This window comes from Camelina sativa, chromosome 17 (genome assembly GCF_030686135.1).
Source record: "Camelina sativa cultivar CO46 ecotype springtype chromosome 17, ASM3068613v1".
In the NCBI taxonomy this organism is placed as follows: Eukaryota; Viridiplantae; Streptophyta; class Magnoliopsida; order Brassicales; family Brassicaceae; genus Camelina; species Camelina sativa.
This window is the reverse complement of record NC_141896.1, coordinates 20,334,456-20,361,213: the sequence shown is the minus strand read 5'-3', so window position 1 is coordinate 20,361,213 and position 26,758 is coordinate 20,334,456. Positions and strand designations below refer to the sequence as shown.

The 26,758-nt window shown below is 32.8% G+C and overlaps 3 protein-coding genes across 8 annotated transcripts; 1 reads left to right on the top strand and 2 right to left on the bottom strand.

The window, feature by feature from the left end:
* The first annotated feature begins 2,341 nt into the window (after window positions 1-2,341).
* Window positions 2,342-7,756, top strand: LOC104757377 (auxin response factor 6). Of its 4 annotated transcripts, none has more exons than XM_010480117.3 (14): window positions 2,342-3,568; window positions 3,676-3,794; window positions 3,884-3,982; window positions 4,075-4,131; window positions 4,228-4,383; window positions 4,467-4,551; window positions 4,648-4,738; window positions 4,826-4,990; window positions 5,099-5,221; window positions 5,305-5,380; window positions 5,471-5,618; window positions 5,734-6,932; window positions 7,012-7,202; window positions 7,299-7,756. In XM_010480117.3, the coding sequence occupies exons 1-14, from the start codon at window positions 3,526-3,528 to the stop codon at window positions 7,513-7,515; spliced, it is 2,769 nt and encodes a 922-aa protein (XP_010478419.1). In that variant the 5' UTR covers window positions 2,342-3,525; the 3' UTR covers window positions 7,516-7,756. The 4 variants fall into 4 exon arrangements, with proteins under 4 accessions (XP_010478419.1, XP_010478417.1, XP_010478420.1 ...); XM_010480115.3 differs by having other exon boundaries at window positions 5,081-5,221; XM_010480118.3 differs by having other exon boundaries at window positions 2,527-3,568; window positions 3,682-3,794.
* A 3,461-nt stretch (window positions 7,757-11,217) lies between these two features.
* Window positions 11,218-14,248, bottom strand: LOC104757376 (uncharacterized). Of its 3 annotated transcripts, none has more exons than XM_010480113.3 (6): window positions 13,979-14,248; window positions 13,402-13,597; window positions 12,332-12,880; window positions 11,819-12,236; window positions 11,637-11,718; window positions 11,218-11,544 (listed from the first exon to the last, which is right to left on the bottom strand). In XM_010480113.3, exons 1-6 carry the CDS (start codon window positions 14,000-14,002, stop codon window positions 11,335-11,337), a joined length of 1,479 nt encoding a protein of 492 aa, XP_010478415.1. In that variant the 5' UTR covers window positions 14,003-14,248; the 3' UTR covers window positions 11,218-11,334. The 3 variants fall into 3 exon arrangements, with proteins under 3 accessions (XP_010478415.1, XP_010478416.1, XP_087352320.1); XM_010480114.3 differs by having other exon boundaries at window positions 12,332-12,877; window positions 13,979-14,189; XM_087496194.1 differs by lacking the exon at window positions 13,402-13,597 and having other exon boundaries at window positions 13,979-14,186.
* A 9,916-nt stretch (window positions 14,249-24,164) lies between these two features.
* LOC104757375 (putative hydrolase C777.06c) lies at window positions 24,165-26,734 on the bottom strand. Its single transcript, XM_010480112.3, has 10 exons — window positions 26,402-26,734; window positions 25,981-26,116; window positions 25,670-25,797; window positions 25,433-25,580; window positions 25,242-25,347; window positions 25,093-25,151; window positions 24,976-25,011; window positions 24,798-24,907; window positions 24,630-24,691; window positions 24,165-24,533 (listed from the first exon to the last, which is right to left on the bottom strand). The coding sequence occupies exons 1-9, from the start codon at window positions 26,593-26,595 to the stop codon at window positions 24,634-24,636; spliced, it is 975 nt and encodes a 324-aa protein (XP_010478414.1). The 5' UTR covers window positions 26,596-26,734; the 3' UTR covers window positions 24,165-24,533; window positions 24,630-24,633.
* Between the last annotated feature and the right edge of the window lie 24 nt (window positions 26,735-26,758).

Here is a 26,758-nt window from a genome sequence, read left to right as displayed (position 1 = left end):
AGAAAATAGCTCTAAATTGATTTGAAAGAAATATACGTATATTAAAAAAATATGACATCAGATTCGTAAATTTCCGAATGAGGAAAAATGTGTATTATATACATATAGTGCCAAAAGTGCCCTCTCCGACATGCAATTTCGAAAGTATTATATACATAAAATAAAAGAAAAATGTATAGAAGAATCAGGAAACCCTAAAAGCACGTCCTGTCATTTTTATCAGGTGATTTCACTGTCTATCTTGACTTATTGCTACAAAAAAATATATTTTATTTGTTACTCACACTTCCAATTTTTCTCATAATTACAATTTAAAAAGGTAAAATCACTTATATACTAAATTAATAACTACAGACTCCCTTGCACTAAAATCACTTTTATTTTATCTAAATATTATGCTACAAAAAAATATTATGCTCTATAATAATACAGTTACACATTTTTACCTGAATATTTATATTACAATATTTTTTGTTTTGTGATAAAGTGAAGTCCATCACTTCTTAATTTTTTTTCAAAATTAGTTAGAACACTTACTCAATTACTGTGTAATTTGTTTATTATTATTATTATTATTACAAACAATGATTTATTTCATTTATAATAAGAAATTTTTAATTTCTATAGTAAATACTAAATACACACGACAAATGACTTACGAACAACTTTACAATAAACTGTCTACATGTATAAATACTTCAGCGTTGAACATTCAACTTTAATAAGTAGGATCACCAAAAATCATATTGTTAACATTACTTTGCTTTTTTAAATTGCCATTTACATTAATATTAAAAATATTTAATTTAATTTCTATTACAAAATAATGATCCATTGATCACATATTCACATCTAACTATGTACATCACATAAGGTTATGACGAAAGAAGTCACAAACTATTTACAACAAATAGGTCGAACTATATACATCACATAAAGGGTTTGATTAGTGACAACAATTATTAACTGTTGTAGAAAAAACGGTTAAAAATACTGGAAAGAGAAAACAGTACAATTAAAGAGAGCGGTTGAATATTTAGTATGATTGGTAATATTGTAATGGTTAAATAGTGTAAATTATAATAATTAGTAAAAAAATAAATTAGTTTAGTTGGAAAATGAAAAATATGAAATAATAGATTATTATTTAATTCATAATATGAAATATGAACATAATAAATGAAAATTGTTAAAATACTAAAGAATTAGTTTTATCATAACAATAATAGATTATGATAGTAAACTATCATAAGTTTTTAGAAAATTCAATTAAATAAATTCAATGCCATAGAATTTTTTTTATAAAATAGTTTATGAAAGTATTATATGAACTATTTTTTCTTTTGTTGAGAAAAAAAAATCAAATGCCAAAAACAAAAATATAATGTCAAAATAAAAATTTGGTAACTTTTCTACATCAGTATATATCACCAAACGTTGGTTTTTCTAAGTGATTGAATTTGGTGTTTACAACCACTAAAACTATGCTTTAACCATTTTTTTAAACTCTTTTTCTAACAAAGATTTTCAACCGCTTTCTCTTATCGTTTTGTTAATTGATGAGTATTAGAACAGTTAGAGCCCAGGTTATGATTAGTTATCGATTAGCAGGAAAAAAATTCCTACAAACAACTTTTTAATATAAAACTTAGATATACAAAAGATCCTTAACAAAAAAAACTGTGATATACAAAAAAAAAAAATTGAAACAAAAACGACCATGTTGTATAATAGTAGTATATGACGGGCACTATAATGTATCAGTATTATTTCCTGTTTTAGAAATCGTTAGGCACTAGTCGGGCGGTCGAGGTGGGTCTAGCGCCTAGTGAAAAAATCGGAAATTAAACGAGATTAATCGGAAACTAGTTTTAGGGTTATTTTATTAAATTAACAATAAAATAAAATATATTGTACTAAATATATGTATAATTCTGTTTATATTAAAAATAAAATATCAAATAAAATATAAACTATATTATTGTCTTTAAAATTATGGTAAACACATAAAAACATTATTTTAAAAGAAAATTTTATGATTTTTATTAAAAGTTATACATTAGTTATTGTAAAACATCATAATCTCTTAATTTAAATGACAAAATAACAAAAATATTTATGTTTGATTTTTTTTGGTTCTAAAAAAAATTGATATACACAAAATTAAGCAGAAAATAATCGGACTAGACATACATAATCAGATAATCGATGCTAGATGGAGATTAGTCATTAATCGAGGCAGAGAGAGTCGACCTAGCGATTTTGCGGGGCTCGGAGATTTTTAAAACAAGGATATTATTAAAACCATTATATAGTACTTCTTCATTTAAAATTGATTTTCATGGACGACGCAACGAAGTTCTTAAAATTTCGGGAGAAGCACAATTATTTTTTAAAATCAATTTAGAAAAAAAAAAAAAAAAGAAGGCACGGCACGAGTCCCCAACTGTAATAAAAACGAAACTAAAAGGGTAAATGAGTAAATTTAAATGTCCTTTCGGAAACACAACAAGTTGCTTTAAAAATGTTTTAATCAGAAAATCAAAGACCCGCTCCGTTCGGGTTCGGGTCAAAAACTGCCATTGTCGTTCTTCTTTCTTCTGATTCAAATAAGAGAGAAAAGAGAGAAGTTTGTAAAAACTTTAGCAGAAGAGAGAATAAACAAATAAGAAATAATAGCACCGCCACGTCGCCGCCGTACTTCCCTAGCGGAATCATACTACTCAGTTTTTATCTTTTGCAAATCCAAAATAAAATAAAATAAAAACCGTCTCTTTCTTTCTATCTTTGTCTATACTTTTTTTTGGGGTTTGATTATTCTGAGTGTACCCATGTTCTGCAACAGTTGAGCAAGTGCATGCCCCCATATCTTTCTTACTTCTCATTTCCTGATCGTAAGCCCCCATTAATCATATACTCCTCCTGGGATCTCAGTTAAACCAAGCTTCAGATTAGAAGATCTCTCTGTTCTTAATCTGAAACGACACCACCTCTTGTCGTTTTTTATTTAGCTCGAGATCTGTGTTTCTCTCTCTCTTTTTTCCTCCTTTTCTTGGCTTCTGAGCTTTTTAGCGGTGGTGGGTTTTTCTGGAGAAAACCAAAGGACAATTAAAGTTTTGAGCTTTTTTTTTAATGGGAGTTATGAGTGGGATTGTTACTACTGGGTGAGTAATATACAAGTATGAAGGAGTTGAAGATTCGAAGAAGCGGTTTTGAAGTCGGCGAGACCAAGATTGCGACCTTATTTGGTTGATTCCAGTTCCACTTCTGTGAAGGAGATTAGAAGAAAACAGTTATTTTTTTAATTTAGGGTTTTTTTTTTTTTTTAGATTGTGAAAAAGATTTGGTTGGTGAATGGGGTGGGAGGTGGAGGGAAACAGTTAAAAAAAGTTATGCTTTTTGTGTCTCTTCCTCATAATTACATTTGGGCATCTTCAGAAATCTTGGATCTTTGAAGACAACTACTTCTCTTTTTTTTTTTTAATTTCTTTGTTATTGCTGTTTGCTTCTATAAGTTATCACAAAATGAGATTGTCTTCAGCTGGGTTTAATCCTCAACCTCATGAAGGTACTTCTCTCATAATTTTCCCTTTCTCTCTCTCTCTCTCTCTCTCTCTCTCTCCCTGGTTCATTGATATACTTAACTAACTTGTCTGTTTTGTTTTGGATTCAAAGTTACAGGAGAGAAGAGAGTTCTTAATTCTGAGCTCTGGCATGCTTGTGCTGGTCCTCTTGTCTCGTTACCTCCTGTTGGAAGCAGAGTTGTGTATTTCCCTCAAGGTCACAGTGAACAGGTTTTTGTCTCTTTCCTTTATTGCTTTGGGATTCTAATCTTTCCTTTTTTGGTTACAGATTACTTAAGCTTCTGTGAACATTTTTTCAGGTCGCTGCTTCGACCAACAAAGAAGTGGATGCTCATATACCAAACTATCCAAGCTTGCATCCGCAGCTTATCTGTCAGCTTCACAATGTCACAATGCATGTGAGGAGCTTGTTTTTTTTGAAAAGAATTTCTCAAGAGTCGTTTCTTCTGTTTTATGTGTTAATTAATAACATGTTTCCTTACATTTTCAGGCTGATGTGGAGACTGATGAAGTCTATGCACAGATGACTTTACAACCTTTGAATGCGGTATGAGACTTTCCCTCTAATCTATACTTCATTTACGCCGAATTTGTCGGTGTCCTGAAATTTTTTTTGCTTTGGTTTTTTCTTGATTGAATACAGCAAGAGCAAAAAGATCCTTACCTTCCGGCGGAATTAGGTGTCCCAAGTAGACAGCCTACAAACTATTTCTGTAAAACTCTGACTGCTAGTGATACAAGCACTCATGGTGGTTTCTCTGTACCTCGCCGAGCTGCTGAGAAAGTTTTCCCTCCCTTGGTAAATACATCTTCTAGTTCATATAACTTTAAAGCTTAGCTGGTATTGCCTCTTTTAACCAGAAAATGTTATGTGTTCTTCAGGATTACTCACAACAGCCTCCAGCTCAAGAGTTGATGGCGAGGGATCTGCATGATAACGAATGGAAGTTCAGGCATATCTTCCGAGGTTAGCTTTTATCATAAAATCCAAGCTCTTCTTTATTGATGATGATTGAGGAACAAAGAGGTTTATATCTACTCTGCATATGTTTCCGCCTTTCAGGCCAACCAAAGAGACATCTCCTTACTACGGGTTGGAGCGTATTTGTGAGTGCTAAAAGGCTTGTTGCTGGTGACTCTGTGCTTTTCATCTGGTTAGAAACGTTTCTTTAACTTTTGTTTTGCCTTTTTAATTGAGACCTGTGAATCTTGGAACTAACTCAAGTATTTAATAATACTAGGAACGATAAGAATCAATTGCTTCTTGGTATAAGGCGAGCCAACCGACCACAAACTGTCATGCCTTCATCTGTTTTGTCAAGTGACAGTATGCATTTAGGTCTTCTTGCTGCAGCAGCTCATGCTGCCGCCACAAACAGCCGATTCACTATCTTCTATAACCCAAGGTACAGTTTTAGATCCATAAGAATGCGCTGCTTATGCATAAGAATGCACAAGAATGTGCTTACGTGTTGATCTGCATTTCGCGTTTAAAGGAATCCGCTTTTCTTCAGGGCGAGTCCTTCAGAGTTCGTTATACCCCTGGCTAAGTATGTGAAAGCGGTTTATCACACTCGCGTCTCTGTTGGCATGCGGTTTAGGATGCTGTTTGAAACCGAAGAATCAAGTGTTCGTCGGTAGGTGAATAATCAGGATTTCCTATATTTTAACTCTGCTTTTTGCACCTGGAATGTTCTCAATAATCTTTGTTTGATGTCAGGTACATGGGTACAATAACTGGCATTTGTGATCTTGATCCTACTCGTTGGGCTAATTCTCATTGGCGGTCCGTTAAGGTTTTAGCTCCAAAACCAAACCTTTAATGAAGATTATTCATTAATTTTTACTTTCTCATATGTAACATTCACAATCTGATCAAAATGTAGGTTGGGTGGGACGAGTCTACTGCAGGGGAGAGACAACCGAGGGTTTCCTTGTGGGAAATTGAACCTTTAACGACATTTCCGATGTATCCATCTCCTTTCCCTCTCAGGCTTAAACGTCCTTGGCCTCCTGGTCTCCCATCTTTCCATGGTATTGTAAAATTCAAAAACTTGTTGTTTCATCTCTCTCTCTCTCTCTCTCTCAAGAATTTCCATTTCTAGTCTTTTATATCCTCTAATCTTGGTTGCCTTTCCTTTTCTTTTAGGCCTTAAAGAAGATGACATGGGTATGAGTATGAGTTCGCCGCTTATGTGGGATCGTGGTCTCCAATCTTTAAACTTTCAAGGTATGGGAGTAAACCCGTGGATGCAGCCGAGGCTTGATACTTCAGGCTTTCTTGGTATGCAAAACGATGTTTACCAAGCAATGGCTGCAGCTGCACTTCAAGACATGAGAGGCATTGATCCCGCAAAAGCTGCTGCTTCACTTCTTCAGTTCCAAAATTCTTCGGGATTCTCAATGCAATCTCCGTCTTTAGTGCAGCCGCAGATGCTGCAGCAGCAACTCTCTCAGCAGCAGCAACAACAACTCTCTCAGCAGCAGCAGCAACAGCTCTCTCAGCAGCAGCAGCAGCAGCAACAGCTCTCTCAGCATCAGCAGCAGCAGCAGCAGCAACAGGCGTATCTCGGCGTTCCTGAAACCCACCAGCCGCAGTCGCAGGCTCAGTCACAGTCAAACAATCTTCTTTCTCAGCAGCAGCAAGTAGTGGATAATCATAACCCGTCAGCATCCAGTCCTGCTGTTGTTTCCACTATGTCTCAGTTTGGTTCTGCTTCTCAGTCCAACACGTCACCACTCCAGTCCATGGCTTCTCTGTGTCACCAGCAAAGCTTCTCCGACACCAATGGAGGAAACAATCCTATTTCTCCGCTTCACAGTCTTCTCAGTAACTTCTCTCAAGATGAGTCATCTCAACTGCTCAACCTCACTAGGACTAACTCTGCAATGACTTCATCCGGTTGGCCATCAAAGCGTCCTGCAGTTGATTCATCGTTCCAGCACTCTGGAGCTGGTAACAACACTCAGTCCGTAATGGAGCAACTGGGACAGTCCCACACAAGCAACGTTCCTCCTAACGCTGTCTCGTTGCCTCCATTTCCGGGTGGTAGAGAGTGTTCAATCGAGCAAGAAGGAAGTGCCTCAGACCCGCATAGCCATCTTCTCTTCGGAGTCAACATAGACTCATCTTCTCTTTTGATGCCGAATGGAATGTCAAACCTTAGAAGCATTGGCATTGAAGGTGGCGACTCCACGACTTTACCCTTCACATCATCTAACTTCAACAACGATTTCTCGGGTAATCTTGCAATGACCACACCATCCAGTTGCATAGATGAATCAGGTTTTCTACAGTCGTCAGAAAACATTGGTTCCGAGAACCCACAATCTAATACCTTTGTGAAGGTAAAAATTTAGTTATATTCTTTTCCTACCCAAAGTGTTTTCTTTTTTTGTACTCATAGTGATACTTTTTTGTTTGCAGGTGTACAAGTCAGGGTCTTTTGGGCGATCGTTAGATATATCGAAGTTTAGCAGCTACCACGAGCTGCGGAGCGAGCTTGCTCGCATGTTTGGCCTAGAAGGCCAATTAGAAGACCCTGTGAGATCAGGCTGGCAGCTTGTATTTGTTGACCGAGAGAACGACGTTCTTCTCCTCGGCGATGACCCTTGGCCGTGAGTTTACACTACTAATAATCACGCAGCTCAGCTTTTTGGTTTTGTTTTGTCCATTTTCCATGTTTACTAACCTGCATTTATCATTATCAACAGGGAGTTTGTGAGCAGCGTGTGGTGCATTAAGATATTGTCACCACAAGAAGTGCAGCAAATGGGTAAAAGAGGCCTTGAGCTTCTCAATTCCGCGCCATCTTCCAACAATGTCGATAAGCTCCCGAGCAACGGGAACTGTGATGACTTTGGGAACAGGTCAGACCCGAGGAATCTCGGTAACGGTATCGCATCAGTTGGGGGTACATTCAACTACTAGAAGTAGAAAGAAAACCCCATTCAAGTTAAGTTTCAATCTTATAAATTAGTAGTGAGATCCTCTTTTAGTTTAATTACTAGCAATATCTCTCTTTATAACTTATAAAAAAAAACAAGGGAGTTGTGCCTTTGCCTTTGTGGAAACAAAAAAAAAAAAACTATATAATCCCTCTGTCGTAATACTGTAATTATAAGATCTTTTGGTCTTTTTTTTTCTTAATCATATGAATATTTTTACTCAACTCTGTATGTCATTTTCTTTACTCACTTCTTCAATCAATATGATAGTGAAGTTTTATTTTGGAGTTATATTAAGACTTTGTCTGACCTTAATGGTCCACATAGAAAGTGATTTGGGTCCCAATTCCTTTATCAGAAGTGAAAGCGTTTTGTGGTTTTGTTGTGTGAAACACCGAAATATTCCGACCCGCAATTTCGGGCTTTACCGTAAAATTAGATCTCATTCTGCGTCAGCACTACCTTTTTTCGCTAGACACGTATCGATCCGTAGTTCGTAGGACACTTTTATTGGTAGGTAAATTAATACTCCCTCCGTTTCAAAATATAAACATACATATTAAGAAAAAGTTACTTTTAAAAAGTTTAACCAATCATACTACTGCATAATAGAAAATATAAAATTAATCTAAAAGTTGCATAAAAAGTTGGAAACATCCTATATTATGAAACAAAAATAATCTTCTAAACATTTTATATTATGAAACGGAGGGAGTATATGTCCTAGCGTTTATAGTAGCCTCAGAGAAAAAAAAAAAAAAACGAGGACGGTTCAATAAAAGAAGTTTAGAATGAGTTACGAGTAAGGTTTTTTGTTCACGTCTTATGTTATGATGATGCATAATAAGATTATTATATGTAACATGGAAATGTAAACGTGAATTCAAAAAAAAAAAAATGTATGTATACTCCTATAAACTCACAAATCGAAGTCGTTTCAATGATTGAACTTCTTGTGAATTTGGTTGGCTTTTATCAGATTGGGATAAGGTTAGCTATGAATTGGGCATCTTCAAATAGTTTAGAATTATGTATGATTTAGTTTGGTATTTGATAGTTCTTTTTTGATTGTCATTACGATATAATATTAGAGTAGCCAATGAATGAAAGACCATGTTTTATACATTTTATTGAGTCAAAGAAATAACAAATCTGATAAAGAGATATTTGTAAGCATTTGGTTTTGATGTGTGGTGTATGAATGTGATTCACATAAATCTTTATAGTGGTGGGACTCTATATTCTAAGTAAGAAATTGGGAATGGTTGAAAATAATGTTGGGTGCATGTGGTAGGGACATTTATAGATGACACAAGTTAGGGCACTTTCATGAACCCTAATTAAATAGTGCATGGTGACCCATCATTCTGAAAGTTCTCACCTTTTTTTTCTTTTCGTTTTCTTTATTTACCTTTTTCCCTCCTTTTAAAAGTTATTTCTTCTTCTTACAAAATCAATTATTCATTTTAGTCATTCATAGGATGTTATAGCCATTCATTACGTGGTTAAGAATAGATTCAAATGAAGATCTAAGAATATAATTTTTGTCTATATATATCTACACAAAGAATCATATGTCTTTTCTAGATTATATGTCATAACTATATAATTTCAATCTTATAGGAATTTTCATGACTTTAATATTATTGCATAATTAAAAAAATTCTGGTTTGTTTTATTTGATATTCAAAGGCTGAAAGTGAACGTGTAACATTCTTTGAATTCATTACTTTAAAAGCATGCATGCATCAGTGCATCACTATATTATTTCTGATATATATATATATATATATATATATTATTTTTGTGATGAACATATTAATCTGTTGAAGAGTAGGATCTTAGAACCGCAATCTGACTTACAAAGAAAACATTCCATGCTTTAGTTATTTTGTTGATGGAGTGCATAATTTATTTTGAAGTTTGCTATTGTAGACCTTAATTAACAGCTTTATCTAGTAGTACTATTTCTAATTTAGTCTCGTTACCAAATAGAAATAATAAAATGATATTTGCACTGTTAAACTCGTAGTGGAATGAAAATATAATCCTTTACTTTCTATCTATAGATAGATGTATGGAAATTAAAAATGAATATAACCAAAATAAGCTTTTAGCGATAAGGCATAAGGGTTTTGAGTGGATATGTAATTTTGTTATTGTGCGACTTCTTTCTCATTTATCTCTTTTAAAAACGACGAACAGAAAACGTCAAATGTGATAATTATTGATTGTTGAAGCACTTTTTGAACAAAGTAAATAAAGGCACTTTATTTGAGTTGTAAGACCAAAGAAAAAAAAATTCTTTGGACCATCCTTTCGTTGTACTAACTAGCTAGTCTGTTACCGTTTCACTGAGTCAAGTGATCCCTTTATCACATTAATTCTATTTTGTAAGGGTGGTTACAATGCAATGGAACAACCGGACAACCATGCATTGTTAGCGAAGTACGATCCAAGCTTAAGTATGCCAGAATTTCTAACTGAACTACTGCAAACTGTAAAAAAAATAGCATAGCTACTTACTTAGCTAGTACGTAGTGATCCTAGCTATACTACTTACACATGTTTCTAGAGGTTTCAAGCGAGTTAAAACAAAATGAGTATATTGTATAAATATATTTTAACGATGATTATGATTTAGTTTCAGTCATCATACAAAATATTAAATTTGAGAAAAAATGATAGATAAAAGTCTAAAATAGCTGAGATAACCAGATAATGTTTCCAAAATTTTATATTCGAGTTTTCTAACCAAATTCATTTCTATGTATATGATAACCAAGTTATCAAACCTCACTTGTTGTGACATAGTTTAACGTTCAATCTTCCATATACTGTATTGTATACTTTTAAAAGACTTCAACATTTCAACTAGTCTTCTGACCAAACATCTGTTACAACTTTTAGTTGGAGAGGAAGAATCATAAAAATGGGTCGTGGCAGAAGAAGACTTAAGCGAACAAAGTTACGAAGGTCGAAGAAACAACAACTTGAATTTCTAAGGTATCAATAAGACTATTTTCTTTGATTAGAGATTTTAAAATCAATAGTGTCTTTGGAATATGAGGCAAAAGGCTCATTTTGTTATATCATCATTTCTAGTTCAAATCTCACATAATGTATATTGTTTGCAAAGTAAACAGTTCAAATCTCACATAATGTATATAATATGTTTGTAAACAATATACATTATGTGAGATTTGAACTCGAATGATGATATAACAACGATGCACAAATAAAATGTTATTTCTGTTTTCTATTGTTAATTCATAAATTGTGAATCCGTCATTCCTGCTTCTATACTTGAAGAGAAGATTTTTAGATTTGGAATCATACAAAAAGAATACATGTCAAAACTAGGTGAGTTTTGGGTCAACAGTTGTACTCATCTTAAACATTGAGTCCATAGGTCAAAGCCCGAATATATCAGTGTAACCAAAGAGGGCCTCTACAACTACAATTGCTGTCCGGTTTGCAAGTGAACCGTTTAAAATTTGTTTTAGTGTTTATAGGCCAATGTCTATCAACAAGCAAAACAGATGTATGAACATGTAAACATAACGCCACAATTTACCTCTAGTGATTTGGCTTTCAATTCTTGGATTTTTTTTGTCAGTTCTGGTTAACTTGCTTCTGAAGGCAAGAGGAAGCCCTAACCTAAGGCACAATCTTTGGCATTCTCTTTTGAATCTATGCAACATAAAAATGCATTCCATTCCATTTATATATTACACAAAGGGGATCTAGAGTCCAATCTTGATTTACCCAAAGACCAAAAACTCAATCTAGTGCCTCACCCTCATGAGAACCAACCACAGCATAACTTGTAACCGGAAGCCGGTATTCGACCAGTTTCCCGGATATATTGGGCTTCAGCTACTGCCTTTTCAGCATCACGGACTTTCCTAGCTTCCGCCAAAGCCCGTTTCTCTTCTGACCTTTGCTTAGCCAAGGCTATTTTCTTCACTATCTTCGCTTCAGCTTCAGCTTTCATCTGCTCAACTTTAGCCTACCAACAGAAGTTTAGATAATCTTTAGCAACGAATTTGGTGTGAGAGACCAATCAAAAGTTAATTTTGATCAGAAAAACGCCTCACATACCTCAATACGTCGCATTTCTGCTTCGAGTTTGGCTTTCTCTTGACTTTCCCAAGCTTGGATTCTGATTTCCTCACGCTTATACCTAAACATTTTGAGTTTCAAAAAGAAACAACACATTAAGTCTTTTGCTCTTTACCTGCCAAGCAAGAAATATTGGTTTAGGTCTTAGGAGCAACACGGACCTTGCATTATGTTTTGATTTCTCTGCTTCTTCCCATGCAGTAGCTCGTTTTTCAAACTCAATCTTCTGTGCCTCCTCTGCCACTTCATTTTTTTTATTGTTCTCCTCTTCTTCTTTACTTGCCCAAGCCGCAATGTTCATCTTCCCTAGCTGAACTCCAAGAGCTACAATCTCTCTCCTCGTCTTCGCTTTCTCTTCCTCCTCAGATAGTTCTCTTCTTGTGTTTTTCGACTGGTTCTGCGACAAAGAAGAGTCCTGTTGTTGGCCACCTCTAGGGGTAGAAGGGACAGATGAGGTCGGGCTTCGAAGAGGGGTTGTTGCATCAACTGGTGTGACAGATCTTGAAGGTTCTTGACTCGGTATCGGCGTCATATCAGTTCCCATATCTCTCATACATACAGAACGAATCGCAGGACCACCTACACACATTAAAATACTTATCTTGTCAGGCTCCGTGGTCAGCTTAAAGAATCAAACAATTTCGCCCAAAAAAAACTAGTCACCTTTGTTTTACCTGTTGTGTTATCATGTGATGGAACCTTTGTTGTATCCACAAGATCATTGCTTTGTGTAGATTGATCGATCAACGAGTTTCCTCCATAGTGGCACGAATCCATCCTAGTTTTGTTATGCTCGTAACCTGCATTATCAGGCACAACTCTCACGGGCACCCGGTTCCCTTGACCGTTCTTCCTCATCACCATGTTCTGTCTGCTCATTATCCACTTCTCAGCATCATTCCATTTGGATGGCATTTGTCTCGAAGGGTAAGCTCTTGAGCCATGATTCTGATTCGAACGCTCGCCACGAGCTCGGTGAAACTCGAAGCTTGAAGAGCTAGCGTTACTGTCGTAATCAAGGTTCTCATCTTCTTGAGGTCTCATCATGTGAGAAGCCGTACTCAAGTCCCCTTTTCTATATTGCTGCTGCGGTCTCGATTGATCGTTTTCCTTCACAACACCATCAGAACGATGTCTCGTGGCTTGATTATCGCACTCGGTCAGATCCAAAACTGGCTCATTTGGAAGTTTAGCTACTTCGACATCCGTAGTTGTAACAGCTACTAGACGTCACACACAAGAAAAACAGAGCAAAGAAACACACTTTAGCCAAATTCAGGAGTTGAATCGATGAAAAAGACTTCAAATTGTAATATAGAACAGAGAGACGAAACAAAGAAGAGGTAAAAGAAACAAACATTATTCAAGAACAGAGCAAAGACACAAGCTTAAGCAAAGTGTTGAGGACCAAAACAGAACAAAGACACAAGCTTTAGCCAAGTGTTGAGGACCAAAACAGAACAAAGCAAAGACAAAAACTTTAGCCCAAGTTCCGGAACTAAATCGAGCTAAAGACTTCAATTGTAACGTATAGCAGAGAGACGAAAAGAACAGGTGAAAAAAACACAAACTTTAGCCAAGGAATAGAGCAAAGACCAGAGACTTAAGCTGATTACATTATCAAACTGTGTGATACGGAAGAGGAGAGAGAGAGAGAGAGAGAGAGAGAGAGAGAGAGAGAGAGAGAGAGAGAGAGAGAGAGAGAGAGAGAGAGAGAGAGAGAGAGAGAGAGAGAGGAAAAAACCATTATGGTCGTCGTCGTCAGAATAAGATTGAGAAGCTAACAAGCTGTTCTTGGAGAACTCGGTATCGTCTGAAATCTGAAGACGAGAAGGAGAAGTTCTTGAAGAGTTACTGTTAGACTTGGATCCTTCTTTCTTCTTGTTATTGTGAGGACCCATTAACTTCATCCGCAGCTTCGTTGGCGAGATTATGCTCTTCTGCAATTTATACATATATATATATATATATAAACATTTAAAAAAATTATTAAATTTTTCTTGATTTCTTTTTTTGTTAGTTAATATGAAAAATTCAATAGTTCAAAAAAGACAGACTTATCAACATTTTTTTCTTTTTCTGATAGAACAAAACTAAAAAGGACAAAAATGTCTGAAATTGAATAGTAGAAAAGTTAAAGGTAGAAGTGAAACTCACTGTAACATAAAATGGAACCTAAAAATCTTAAGCAGAGAGTTGTAATAAAGAGGACAAAAACAAACAAGAGAAGTACAAACAAGATTCAAAAACCAGAGAAATGTTGTACTTGAATTGATACAGAAAAAGAAGAAAAAAAAAAGATTTAAAAAATGAAACTGTACCTTCTCTATCCTCTCGTAATCCATTACCAATGCCCAAATCTTTTTTTCTCTATCTCACTATATATTTACAGATACAAGAAGAAGAAGAAGAAGAAGAAGAGAGACAAATGGGATTTTGTTTTGTTTTAACTTTGTTCCTAACTCCTAGCTTCTTCTTTTTTTTTCTCTAATTGGGGGTTTTGGGAATTTTTTAGATAATGATTGGGACAAAAGACGAATATAAAATTTGTAATTTATATACGACTTCTCTAATAGGGTGGGACTGTGCACGCCGGTCCACATTTGTTAGCTTCATCATCATATCACCGTTCTGATTTTGACACGTCACCTAATTACATCAACAGTTTATTTTTTGGTTTTTGAGTACTTTTTGTTCTCTTATGGTGTTTATCCTCCATGAATACAACAATTTTTCTTGTTTCTATCCAAATTAAGTTTGGAAAATGACTTCTATATTTATTCATTGAAATTTTGACCCAAAAAAAAAAAAATATATTTATTCATTGAAATAGAGAAAAAAAAAAAGAGAACACAGAAGAGAGACGCAAAGTAATTGTGATATATGATGAAATTAGAGTATTTTAACAAAGTTTAATTTGAGTTATAGAAAAAAGAAGAGAAAACGAGTCTAATCATTACCATGGTAATCATTTTGATTCTTTTTGAGATATAGAGTTTGGAATAAAAGAGAACAAAAATTGAACTACATGCCAAAAAGAAAAATTCATAAAGATACTACTAAAAATTCACTGATATCTGAAGAGTCTATAAATAGAGATCACTAGTAAAAAAGTGTATTTATTATGAATACTCATCATAATGAACTCTGAGAATCATTTCTTTTTTCACTGTTAACCTAATAATAATAATTAAAAAAAAAAAAAATCAGAACCCCATACTACAGTATTTGCCTATTTGGTTCAGAACAGTGATATTTTCTTGGTTAGTTTTAAAGAAGAACCGAAGAAGTAGTTGTGTTGTGTTGTAGAGAGATTGGCAAAGCAAATGTAAAAACAAGAATCAGTACTGACTGAAACGTAAAACAATCGAAACTGACAATTTTTCTCCACTTTAGGGCATTACGTTTCCTCTGTCACTTTGACCGTTGACTACCCCCTCTCCTTCTTCTATTTTTCTTTTTCTGATACTTCATTCGTTTCAAAATATAAGATGTTTTAGAGAAGTTTATTGTTTCATAATATAAGATGTTTTCAAGTTTCTATACAACTTTAAGATTACTTTAGTATTTTATATTATGCAGTATTGTTTTTGATTGGTTGAATTTGTTAAAAGTAAATACTTCTTAATCTACATGTTTTAGTTAAAACATCCTATATTTTGAAACGGAAAGAATATACTTTAATCGTAAGATTATATAGTTCCTTTGATTTATCATATAACACCACAAATCGATATTATATAGTTTCATGGGATTATAAAATTCAAAACATACGAATGTATTAAAAAATGACGAGGCGTGTGTTACGTATTGCGAGGCTCGAGCTCACAGCTAGATTCCTCTAGCCTACTAACCTTGTTTTCCTCAAAAGTTTTTTTTTCTTTAAAAGAACCAATTTTTCCTAAGAAGCCATGCTTTTGCACACTATATATATGACATTATTTTCACTTTTAAGACCTTTTTTTTTTCTCTTTTCTACAACAATATATGATATTATTCATCAATCATAATTTTCGTTTTTTACCCTTTTCTCTCAATTCGGTCGAAAATAGTCTTAACTACAGTCGGAAGACGGAAATAATATGTCACGCTGCTATTAATCATGTGAATTTGATATATTGTCATCGCAAAAAGGACTGAAGCAAACCTTATCCTCAAATCAATTCTTACTATAACCAACCTTACTTAAATCTCTCACTTTCACTTCTTTTTTTCTTTTTTCACGTTTCACTTTCACTTATTGTTGTTGACTACTGTTTCTGAAACTTATTTTCGCTTCTTGTTAATTTTGGACTGTTGAACATTGGTGAGCCTATTTTGTTTTTTTACGTATATGTGCATCTATACTATTAAAAGGGAAGCATTTTTAATAAGTAGACATAGATTAAGAGATTATTACAATAAAATACCACTGAAAACTGAATAGGGATAAATATAAATAAGGAGCCAAACAGATACAATTAATAAGAAATTTTGTAGCCAAACAGATAATATATCAAAATCGGAAGCAAACAATATCTAAACAAATCTACCCATCTAATTAGCACGTCAAACTTTAATAATTCCTTTATTATATTGTTACGATTAAGGAAATTCAATCTTAGAATATCTTCTATTAATGATAATCTAAAGAATCATTATAAAATTTATATCCCTTAACATTAGCACCTACCATCCCTACTATTATTTTGAAACACAGTTTATGGACTAAACCTTTGTTTTGTAAGAAATTACAAAGGTATGCCATTGAAGTTATAACCAAATAATATATCTTCATTAAGGGTAAAAACGAAATTTTGTTCATATCCTAAACGGATAAACACGCGGATCCCGGGTCAGATCTTTTAAAATGGCTTTTTTTACGTCTAAATAATAAATAAAAGCAATACATTGTGTATTTTGTTGAGAAAATTCTAATAGCATATTGGTCCAATGAAGCTCAAATATTCCGGAAGGTGCCAATTTCGATGCACCTTAGCTACAATTTTTGTTGTTTCCAATAGTTATCCCACTACGATTTTTTTGGGAATTAGTGAGGAAATCTTATTTCCACAAATAAGCGGATTACACAGATCAAATATAGCACTTGCCATATATGCTTCCAAAACATGAATATTATAGTTTTCATGTTTGTTTCCAAATATAATTTAAATTATTTAAATTACCATATTCCCATAATATTACCTTTAAATTTGATCTTGATATCTGAGTTTCTTACAAAAATATAGGAATGTATATAATTTCAAAATCCCGAATATAACTGATTCCGTGATTAGTTGTTTTATCATTCATATTTAGATATCTTCCTGAAATTTCACGCATAACAGATTCAGGCATTTTTTTAGTAAGTTGTTACTAATATTTCCCTACTATCCTATTTTTAATTTCTATATTTTAACGTTTTAAAGTAAATAAGATTTTTCTTTTATTTGTTATTCAAATTAAATTCGTATCCTATTTTCATGATTGATTCGTATGAGTGATTTCATTCCATATACGTAAGATATTCTTTAACTAACAATATATATACGTTGACTATTTACTCAAATTATAATGGTATATATATTCGATTTCATATGCTTCTAAAATTTCGAGAAATCTGTTGTAGTATAGCTTTGCATCCAATCAATTCATTAATTACCTATCAAATATATTTTCATAATCCCGCTTAACTTGGTAGCAGTTCCAAATTTGATAAACTGGATTAAATGCGTGTGCAAATTATTGAAAAAATTAGAAAACCTACTCCTTATTTAAAAATCTATATATACCCTCCTATTCCTGACTCTTCCATCACCGGCTCACATTCGCAATTTACTTCCTACTCCACTTATATCATATTAGCAATTTACAGATGTTGATCTTATATGCGAATGTGAAAAAATGGTGAGTAAGATCAGTTTTTTTTTTTATTGTATGTTATGACATTCAACCATTAGCACATAATCATGCTTTTACATTGTCCGGGTTATCTTTAATAATATGTTATTGTGTGTGTGCAGGTAACTTGGTAAATGGTAAATGGTTGCTATCGAGGTCCAACCATATTATAATATCCAACACCATGAGTTAGAAAGGTTCGGTTTCAATTATCGAAATTCGAAACATATATATACAAATGTTTTCATAGTTAGACAGAAACATAACTCTAATGATATCTTATATGAATGCATGTGGTTTTAGTATTTTATTTGGCAAGTACAAACTAACTAAGCGACCCAACATTTTAAAAAAGATTGCAAACGAGGTGACAACAAAAAGCATAAACGTAGTTAAGTTTCCTTTCCTATTTAAAACTATGTTGGTAGTTTTTTTTGTTTAGGTTATATCTTTCTTATTTTTTCTTTGTATTTCTCTTGAACATAAGCAGACAAAATTCATGAAAAAGCCTAATATACCGAGAGGTGATAAAGATGAAGACCACAACAACAAAAAACGGCAACAACGTCGACAAGGTTTTTGCTAATTATAATAATATATAAAAAAAATAAATTATTATGGTTTATATGATTTTTAAGGTATGCTGTCACTGTGGAAGCAGGGATGTGTGAGTCGAGGAGCCAAAAATTTAAGGTGAGTCGTGAGCGAAGATAACTATTTCAACCTTTGTCACACCAAATGTTCCCCCGATAGTAATTGCGACGGATGCCTTTGATGTTGCTTCTGCCAAAAATTTGGTCATTCCAATCATATATCAAATTTAGTCAACTATTTATTAAGCAAATTTATCAATAAATTTATCTTCTTCCTGCTTAGTGTGTGTGCATTTGTTCTATAAACACTAATAATATTTGTCCCCTATTATCTCTTGGGTATTAATAATATTTGTCTGTAGTAACAAATTAACTTATTAAATTTTAGTTCATGTATCTATCGTAAGCAAATAAATAAGTTTATGTAAAAGTTGGCTTATTTGGCTTTGTTAGATCTTTGCTTATTCAAATTATCTTTGCACATCCTTATTCAAAGGATCAAATCAAGAACATGACATTGTTTCAGTGAGTTGCTTATTCAAAATAATTTAGTTAAAAGGATCTTTTTCAAATTATCTCAAATTATCTTCCAAGTATTAAAATCTAATTGACTCACTTGGTTAATTTGAATAAGCAAAGATCCTTTTTCAAATTATCACATTATTTTGTAGGGTACTTGGAAGTTGGAATCTAATTTCAACTTTTAATTTAATTATTTAATTATGAGAATTCACTTTACAAAACATGACATTGTTTCGTAAATAATTGCATGTTAATGTTGTTGATATCATGACTATTTAATTAATCTACAAAAGGTAAACACATATATTTGCTATTTTTTGAATTCAGATTAACGCGCTGGTCTAACTGACTTAATTTAATAATAATTTTTTTTTATCTTTGCATCCAATTCTATCGATGTTTATTTTCGAATGGGTGAATGTCTTTTAACTATTTTAATAATAATTCAACTTTTAAAATTTGAAAATTAATTTAAAAACACATTTGCATTTAATGGGATTTTGTAGTTAAGGAAATAAATATTAATTTATATTTAAACACACTGTTTTCGTATATTCTGAAAATCAGGAATCAAAGATCATTCTTTTGACTAGCCTACATTATTTAGACATTTTTCAACCAGCTATTTTGTTATAGATATGGATAGTTTCAACATTTAAATATAAAATATAAATATTCCTAAAATAAATCTTATAAGTTTTTCAATTATCAGATTCATATTAAAAAAGAAATATGACAATAACGAATTACTTTGAGACATGTATATTGAGAATTTTGTATACTTTTGAAAATTTTGAGAATTTCTTAACCAAAATGTTTTAATAAATATTGTCTAAAAAGTAATTATTTCAAAAAGAACGGTTATAGGACACAAAATTTTTGGCAGTGTGAAATGGACAAGACGGGATAGGACGAGACTATATGACATGTAAAAAACTACTTTAAAATGTGTATTTTGAGAGTTTGTGTATTTTTAAAAATATTTTGAGAGTTTTTGAGAATTATGATCTACTAACTATATATAAATTAAATATTCAAATAAAGATTTTATGTACTTCCTCTACTTTTTTTAGCCAAACTTTTTAAAAAAATATTGTCTAATCGAAAATTATTTAAAATAGTAAATTTATGGGCATAAAATATGTTTCCAAACTCAAATATGATATTTGGGTTAACACCCTTAAACAAACTGTGAGAAATATTTTTAATAGTTTAGTATACACGTGAAAAAAAACACGGGCTCTGTTTGGTTATTATGGATGAATTGCCAAAAATCATATATTTTCAAATTTAATTATCCTCGACACGGGTTGCGATATTCACATATAAACCAAAATATTGACAAAACAGCCAAATAATGGCCAACTAATTTCAATAGAAAATACTAACAGCATCTAATTAATTTTTTAATTTCTAAACCATTTTTACATGAAAAAATATCACAATGTGTTGTATCCCGAGATAGTACTTAGAAGACATTAAAAGTCTCAGTGGTTGATGAGTTTTTGTGTATTGTGTTGCCCATACACAAATATATTATATTTAAAAGTTGACTATGGGACATGTAATCAACTAATTTGGAACGGGTACTTTGAAATTTTGGGTACTTTTGAAAACAGTAAGATAGTTTTTGAGAATTATAATTTTTTTAGATAGTTAAACCAACTAATTTTTTTAGATAGTCAAAATGAGACGTAGACAATTTCCGATAACCGTTGCTTTTGCAATGACTATCAACAAAAGCCAAGGTCAGTCACTCTCAATTGTTGGGTTATATTTGCCTAGACCGGTTTTCACTCATGGCCAGCTATATGTAGCGATGTCCCGTGTAAGTACTAAATCAGGATTGAAAATTCTCATTATGACCCAAAAGAAAAACCTCAAAAGAAAACAAGGAATGTTGTCTTCAAAGAGATTTTCCAAGACATTTGATTCATCTTTATGGATACTTATGTAAGGCTCTATTTTTATTTTGTGTCCACTTTTTAAAAATTTATATATATGTTCTTTGTGTAAATTATTTGACATAATCTTATGTTTTCTTTTGCAGGTTAAATTTCATAATATCACCCATCCAATAAATTTATAAAAAATCCTTATTCATGTACTCCAATAAATAATTTTTATTGCATACTTCCATATTTGCATTTTCATTCTTTTTATTTATTTCTTATAATTATTATATCCAATATTCTACCATTTTATTATTTCCAATTATTTAACCATATTTATATATATATATATATATATATATATATATATACTATTAGAGAAATTTAAAACTTATTACATTCATTATATTCTTGATACATATTTTAAAATCTTATTGTACATTATTTTAAAATTTAGTAGTAAAAACATATTTCTTATAAAATATGGTTGAAAAAATTATAGTAAAATACAAAATTATATAAAAGAGATATAACACAGCAGCTAATACAGGAGAATACAGGAGAGAGATTATTACATATGGTGGGAAGTGGAGTATAGAGACCAGAGGTAATTAGATATGAATAGAAGGGTTTCGAGTTCCAAAGTAAATACTCATGTAAATTATACTATCAATATAAAATAACTAACATAACTCATACAATATTAAGAATTTAAAAATATAATAAACGTTTTTGCCCGTGCTGTAGCACGGATTATCACCTAGTACTATATTAATTGTAAAAGTGGTGTATTCAAAATTTTCAAATATAAAAGAAAAGTTTGATTATAAAAATGATTCATATTGACGAGTTTTTCTCCTTATCTATGTATTATTTTCAGAGTCTTGGAGAAAGATCTTTGACTAATTTCACCGGCATATTATTCCACATTCTTTCTTCTTTCAAATACTGAAAATTCAACAACTAGATCTTTTGTGTTTGTTTACATGAAATCAACGTTGATATAATTGTGATGTACATACTGGTCGCTGATTTTATTACATTTTTTTTTTAATCAATTGACAACGAAAAGTGTTTGTACTCTCTTTATTCTTGGTCAACAACGAAAACATTCTTATTTTTTTAAACAAATAAATATATACAAACAGATACGTCATTACCAGTTCGACCTTTCATAAATGGGCTTATTGAAATGGTGCGTCAATTGGATTATGGTGGTCGGTGTATGAGATAAGTAAAAAAAAAGCCTCTACTACTACATTTTCCTCGCACACAATTTTTGACATTTTGTCCATTTCACATTGCTATTACAATTCAAATCGAATGCCGTGAATTTAATTTCGAAAATTTGTATCATTTGCAAAGGTTCAAAAGCATGAGGGTTGACTATTAGAGTAGAAAGAAACAACATACACTATTTTGCCTATTATACCCGTTTGACTATCAGAGTAAAAGTAAAACAAATTTGTTTTCATTGTTACACTTAATAATTAAACTACAATTATAAAGAAAGAAACAACATACATTACTTGCCTATTTGGCATATGGTACTATGATTCTTTTTTTCCTCAGATAATGATTTTTGTTTTGTTGGTTGTTTAACGAAGAAACTGAAAAATGGTTGTATAGTAGATTCCCAAAGAATGTGAAAAAATGAATACAAAATCAGTACTGAAATTAAAATCATTTTATGAATATTTTGAATCTACAAAAATGTTAATATTTAAAAGAAAGATCAACCACAAGATACATATTTCATAATCCATAATATTTGTTTATTTATGATCTTTCACTGATAAACTTTGACATTCATATATTTTCTCTGGAACTAGTTAGTTTTGCCACGCTAAAATCACCATTATAAATATCATGATAAAATATAGATATATGTAAAAGCAATGAAACCACTTTTTAGTTAAAAATTATCATTGAAAGATAAATTAAAACAACCAGCTGGTTATCATAGAAAAATAAACAAAAACAACCAGATGGTGGAAGCAGCATCTACTCAGCAACATTTAGATACTGAAAGCAATTGTTAGTTGAGTTTTACTTCGGAAATAAACACAAATTAGTAAAAAAAACACTTTTACTGTTTTTTTTTTATATTTAAATTTGTCTGACATTTTATGTTTTTCTTTTTTTTAATTTTCTTTTGAAGTACACAATCGACGACCATGAATCATTTGACTAGCATTTGGGAGGGCAATAACCGAACCTTTAAAATTGTATAAAACTTTGACTAATCTTTGACTAATTTCACTGGCATATTCAAAAATTCTTTCCTCTTTTAAATACTTGAATTAAACAACTACATCTTTTGTGTTTGTTTACATGAAATCAACGTTGATATGATTGTAACGTACATATTGGTTTTTGTCTCTCTTTATTCTTGATCAAGAACGAAAATATTGTTAATTCTTATTGTCAATTGGTTTGTGGAATCTAAGATTAGCTTTCTTTTTGGGAGAACAATGATGGATTCGTGAGAAAACCTTTGTTGGAGATAAAAGCTTCATCCAAACTAAATATAAATATATATCGCATACAAGAAAACCTAGTAGTAGTAATAGATAAATGGAAACCCGGCTTTAGGAGTGGTGCTGAAGGTGCAATAGCACTGGGTCCTATAATTTTTAAAGCTTTTTAATAATAATTTAGGATCCTAAATTTTGAGAATTTTATAAAGTAGGGTCCTAAAGTTTTTAAAATTTTGCAAGCAAGCCCTAAGTTTCTATATTAAAAATATTTTTCAACAAAATAATATTAATTGGGCACAAGGTCCAATATATTTTTGAGTCATGCTTAATGGTTGTTTCTCTTTAGATAATTTTATTTTCCATTGTTTGTATTGTTGGTAAAATAGTTTATATCTGTGGGGCTTAGGTTCCCTATTTTGGGCTTAAGTTTCTGGAATATCTTGTTCACCCGCCTCCATATACGTGTTTCGATAAAAATAAAAAATAAAGAGATAAATGTAGATCTTCTGGTAACTATATAAAACGTTGTCTTTTGTTTAATGCTTAGGATGGCAGTGGCGATATTACTTCGAAAATTTAAAGGCAATGACTGATTCTAAATAAAATACCTCATAACTCTCTAGATTAACCTCTTTCTGTTGATCGTCACGCTCATCTTTAACCGGTGATAGTCCTTTCCTAACCCCAACACTGACCAACAAACAACTGATTGCATAAGCCACAACCCAACCAAAAAATAAGAGAAAAGATAAATGGATTGATCTAATCGGACAATATCAGTTTTCCCTCGAAACATGACTCGTCTCCAATGGCAGAATCAGGTCTCCATTAATCTGGAGGACGCAAAAGATATCAAAAGCTTGGTGACCAAGTAAAGCAAATCTTGGACCAAGGGTGAGAGAATACTACGGAGAGCGTGATGCCGTGAGGGCAAACGTGAGGAAGATCGATGAGACGATCGCAGAAATCAGAGATCCTCGAATGTTGAATGTGATCTACTACTGCATAACTGGGTCTTGCATCTTTCTTCTTCTCGTGTACGGTGTATCTCTCGATGGAACACCACCTTAACCCTCAACATATACATACAGAGAGATTTCGTACACCCCAAAAATTGACAAGATAAGAGAGATCAAAGAATGAGAAAAAATCTGTTGCTTCTGTTATTATGAGATTCCGTTACAGAGTCTCTTTATATACACACTGGTTTTGGTTTAATTGCACACAAATTACTCGGTTATCTAAACCGGTACACTAATATCAAAGACAATTGAAGATGTGAATTGGTTAAGAAACAAAAAAAAATAAAAATTCTCTGTTTTTACTTTTTATTATAACAGCTAGTGATGTGAATCTGGGGAAAAAAATCTTTAGTGATAATGTTGATATCAAGCCATGTGAGTAAATGCATCATCTTGAACAAAACCGTTTCTTTCTTCTCCATGTCTGCCTCTCCCTCTCTGTAGAAAGACCCACAAGCATCTCATCTTGTAACTTAGATAATCAAGCCTAAAGATATTCAAGAATCAGAGCTCAGTTAAAAAAAAGAAAGACAATATTAATGTTATTAGTTTCTAAATGGGAAGACCAAGTAATCATTTTTACCTCTTTATAGGTCTATTGGCACTCTCAAGCCATCGTGAGCGAGTTTTACTGGAATCCCTTCCCTAACAAACCAATACATTGCAGCAAATAAGATTACTTCTCTCTTTCTATGGTATGGATTCGTCAGATATATTTTATGTAATTAAGGGTTTTCTTTAGTTTTCTTACTTTTTAGACCATTCTTCAAGATACTCGTTGTCCTTGTGGTGATCAAACTCGTGAGTCATTCCGATTAGAAGAGCCCTTTTCGGACTCAGTCTTTTGATTGTGTCTAGTGTCTACAGATAACAAAAGTAAGCATACATAAACCATAAAATAAACACCACACTTTCAAATTTATGCTAACCTGCGGGAAACATAAGTGGGTGTTGTGGGATCCTGTCTGCAATCACAAATGTGAAAATATCAGCTCACATTAAACTTAAAACCTCAAAATTTAATGCATAATGATGATCTGTCTTACCTTATATAACGTATCCAAGATAAGGAGATCCAATTGTCCACCACCAGATTTTGATATAACTGTGTTAATACAAAAGGCAAATGAAGTCTGAGACATCTTTGTCATGTATATCAAAATGCAGATGCACTAAGCAAATTCGTTGCACTTACCATACTCGGTGTTTGGAGGAAAGCGTGATACATCAGATATATACGCCACTCTTGATTTTTCACCAAAAAGGAAACCAAGGCATACATAGTCTTCTCCATGCATCACCTGCGGCATAAAGAAGATTGAGTCTCCACATAGATCAGCAGGGAACCATGATTCACTATTTCTTCAGAGGCTTTGAGAAACTTACTGGAAGTGGCGTGAATGATAAGTCTGAAGCTATAAATGGCTTCTCACAATCTTCTTCAATTATTCTCCAATCCAGCTGTGCTACTCGCCTAACTTCTTGGCCTTCTTTAAGTTTCTTCTGAACCAAATACGGGAACTTCACAGCAAGGCTGTATTCAAAAAAGCACGAGATTGTCTACAGCTTCAGAGACTAAAAAGTCAAACTGAAATTTCCAAAGACCATGACTATGTTTATTACCTGTCCATAGCGTATTGGCTTACAAAAATTGGAGTAGGCTCAATATCATTCGTAGGACTAAATGGTTGCACAGAACGTATATCATCCAGGCCAAGTACTGCATCAGCATGCTCATGAGTCAAAATTATCTGCAATTCATGCGAAAATTATGAGAGCTTCAGATACAGATAATAAAATTCGGATAAGTGACCCAAAGATTTAAAATTTGCTTTCAAGTTAGCTTTCTACTTATCTCAGGCATGTTAAGACAGCATTCATAAAAAGAGATCTCAATGGGAAGAATGAAGAGAAACGATTTCGTGAAGACTTACAGAATCAACTTGAGGAATCTTGTGAAGAGTAAACCAACGAAGGACTTGTTCCCTAAAAGTCTTGCCAACATCGATTTGAATGTATTTATGTTTGCCATCAATTTGACAATAATCAATGAGCATTGAAGTATTCCCCCTGCCACAAGATCTCTTATAGAATGAACAAGCTAGAACTAGTCTAACACTCTACAGGCAAACTCAGCTTAAGAATGGATCTAATCAAAGCACCACAGACAAATCTTAAAAGGCTTCATATGATTCAACTCAACACATGGATCAAATTGGAACACCAAAACTAGACTAACTGATCCCAAATCATTCGGAAATTGAAATTAATCCAAATTTTTAATCGTTCATAAAATTTCCACTGAATCATATAGACTTTAAGGAAGAACCAAATCAGTGCGAGACGAGAATGTACCTGTAGTTAGGATTTCGTTCAGGAGGGATCGAGAGCGACTGGGAACAAACGTAGCAGGGACTATCAGATCGCTGGATCAAGCACATTGCGTTAGGTACCGCGCTCGAGCATCCCGTTCCGAGGAATATAAGAGCCGATCCATCACGATCAGATGAAACGGTGCCGTTCTCCATCGGAATCGAACCGTCCATCATCGGCAACGTCAGTATCTCTACTATATATATGAAATATTCCGGCGAAGGAGTCGATTGTAAAAACGGTAACACAAGGCTGTCGAGTGTCGACGACGCAAAGGGTACACAAGAGGAAGCAGAGAGAACCAAAAAAAAATAATTTGATATATAAATAAATACATAA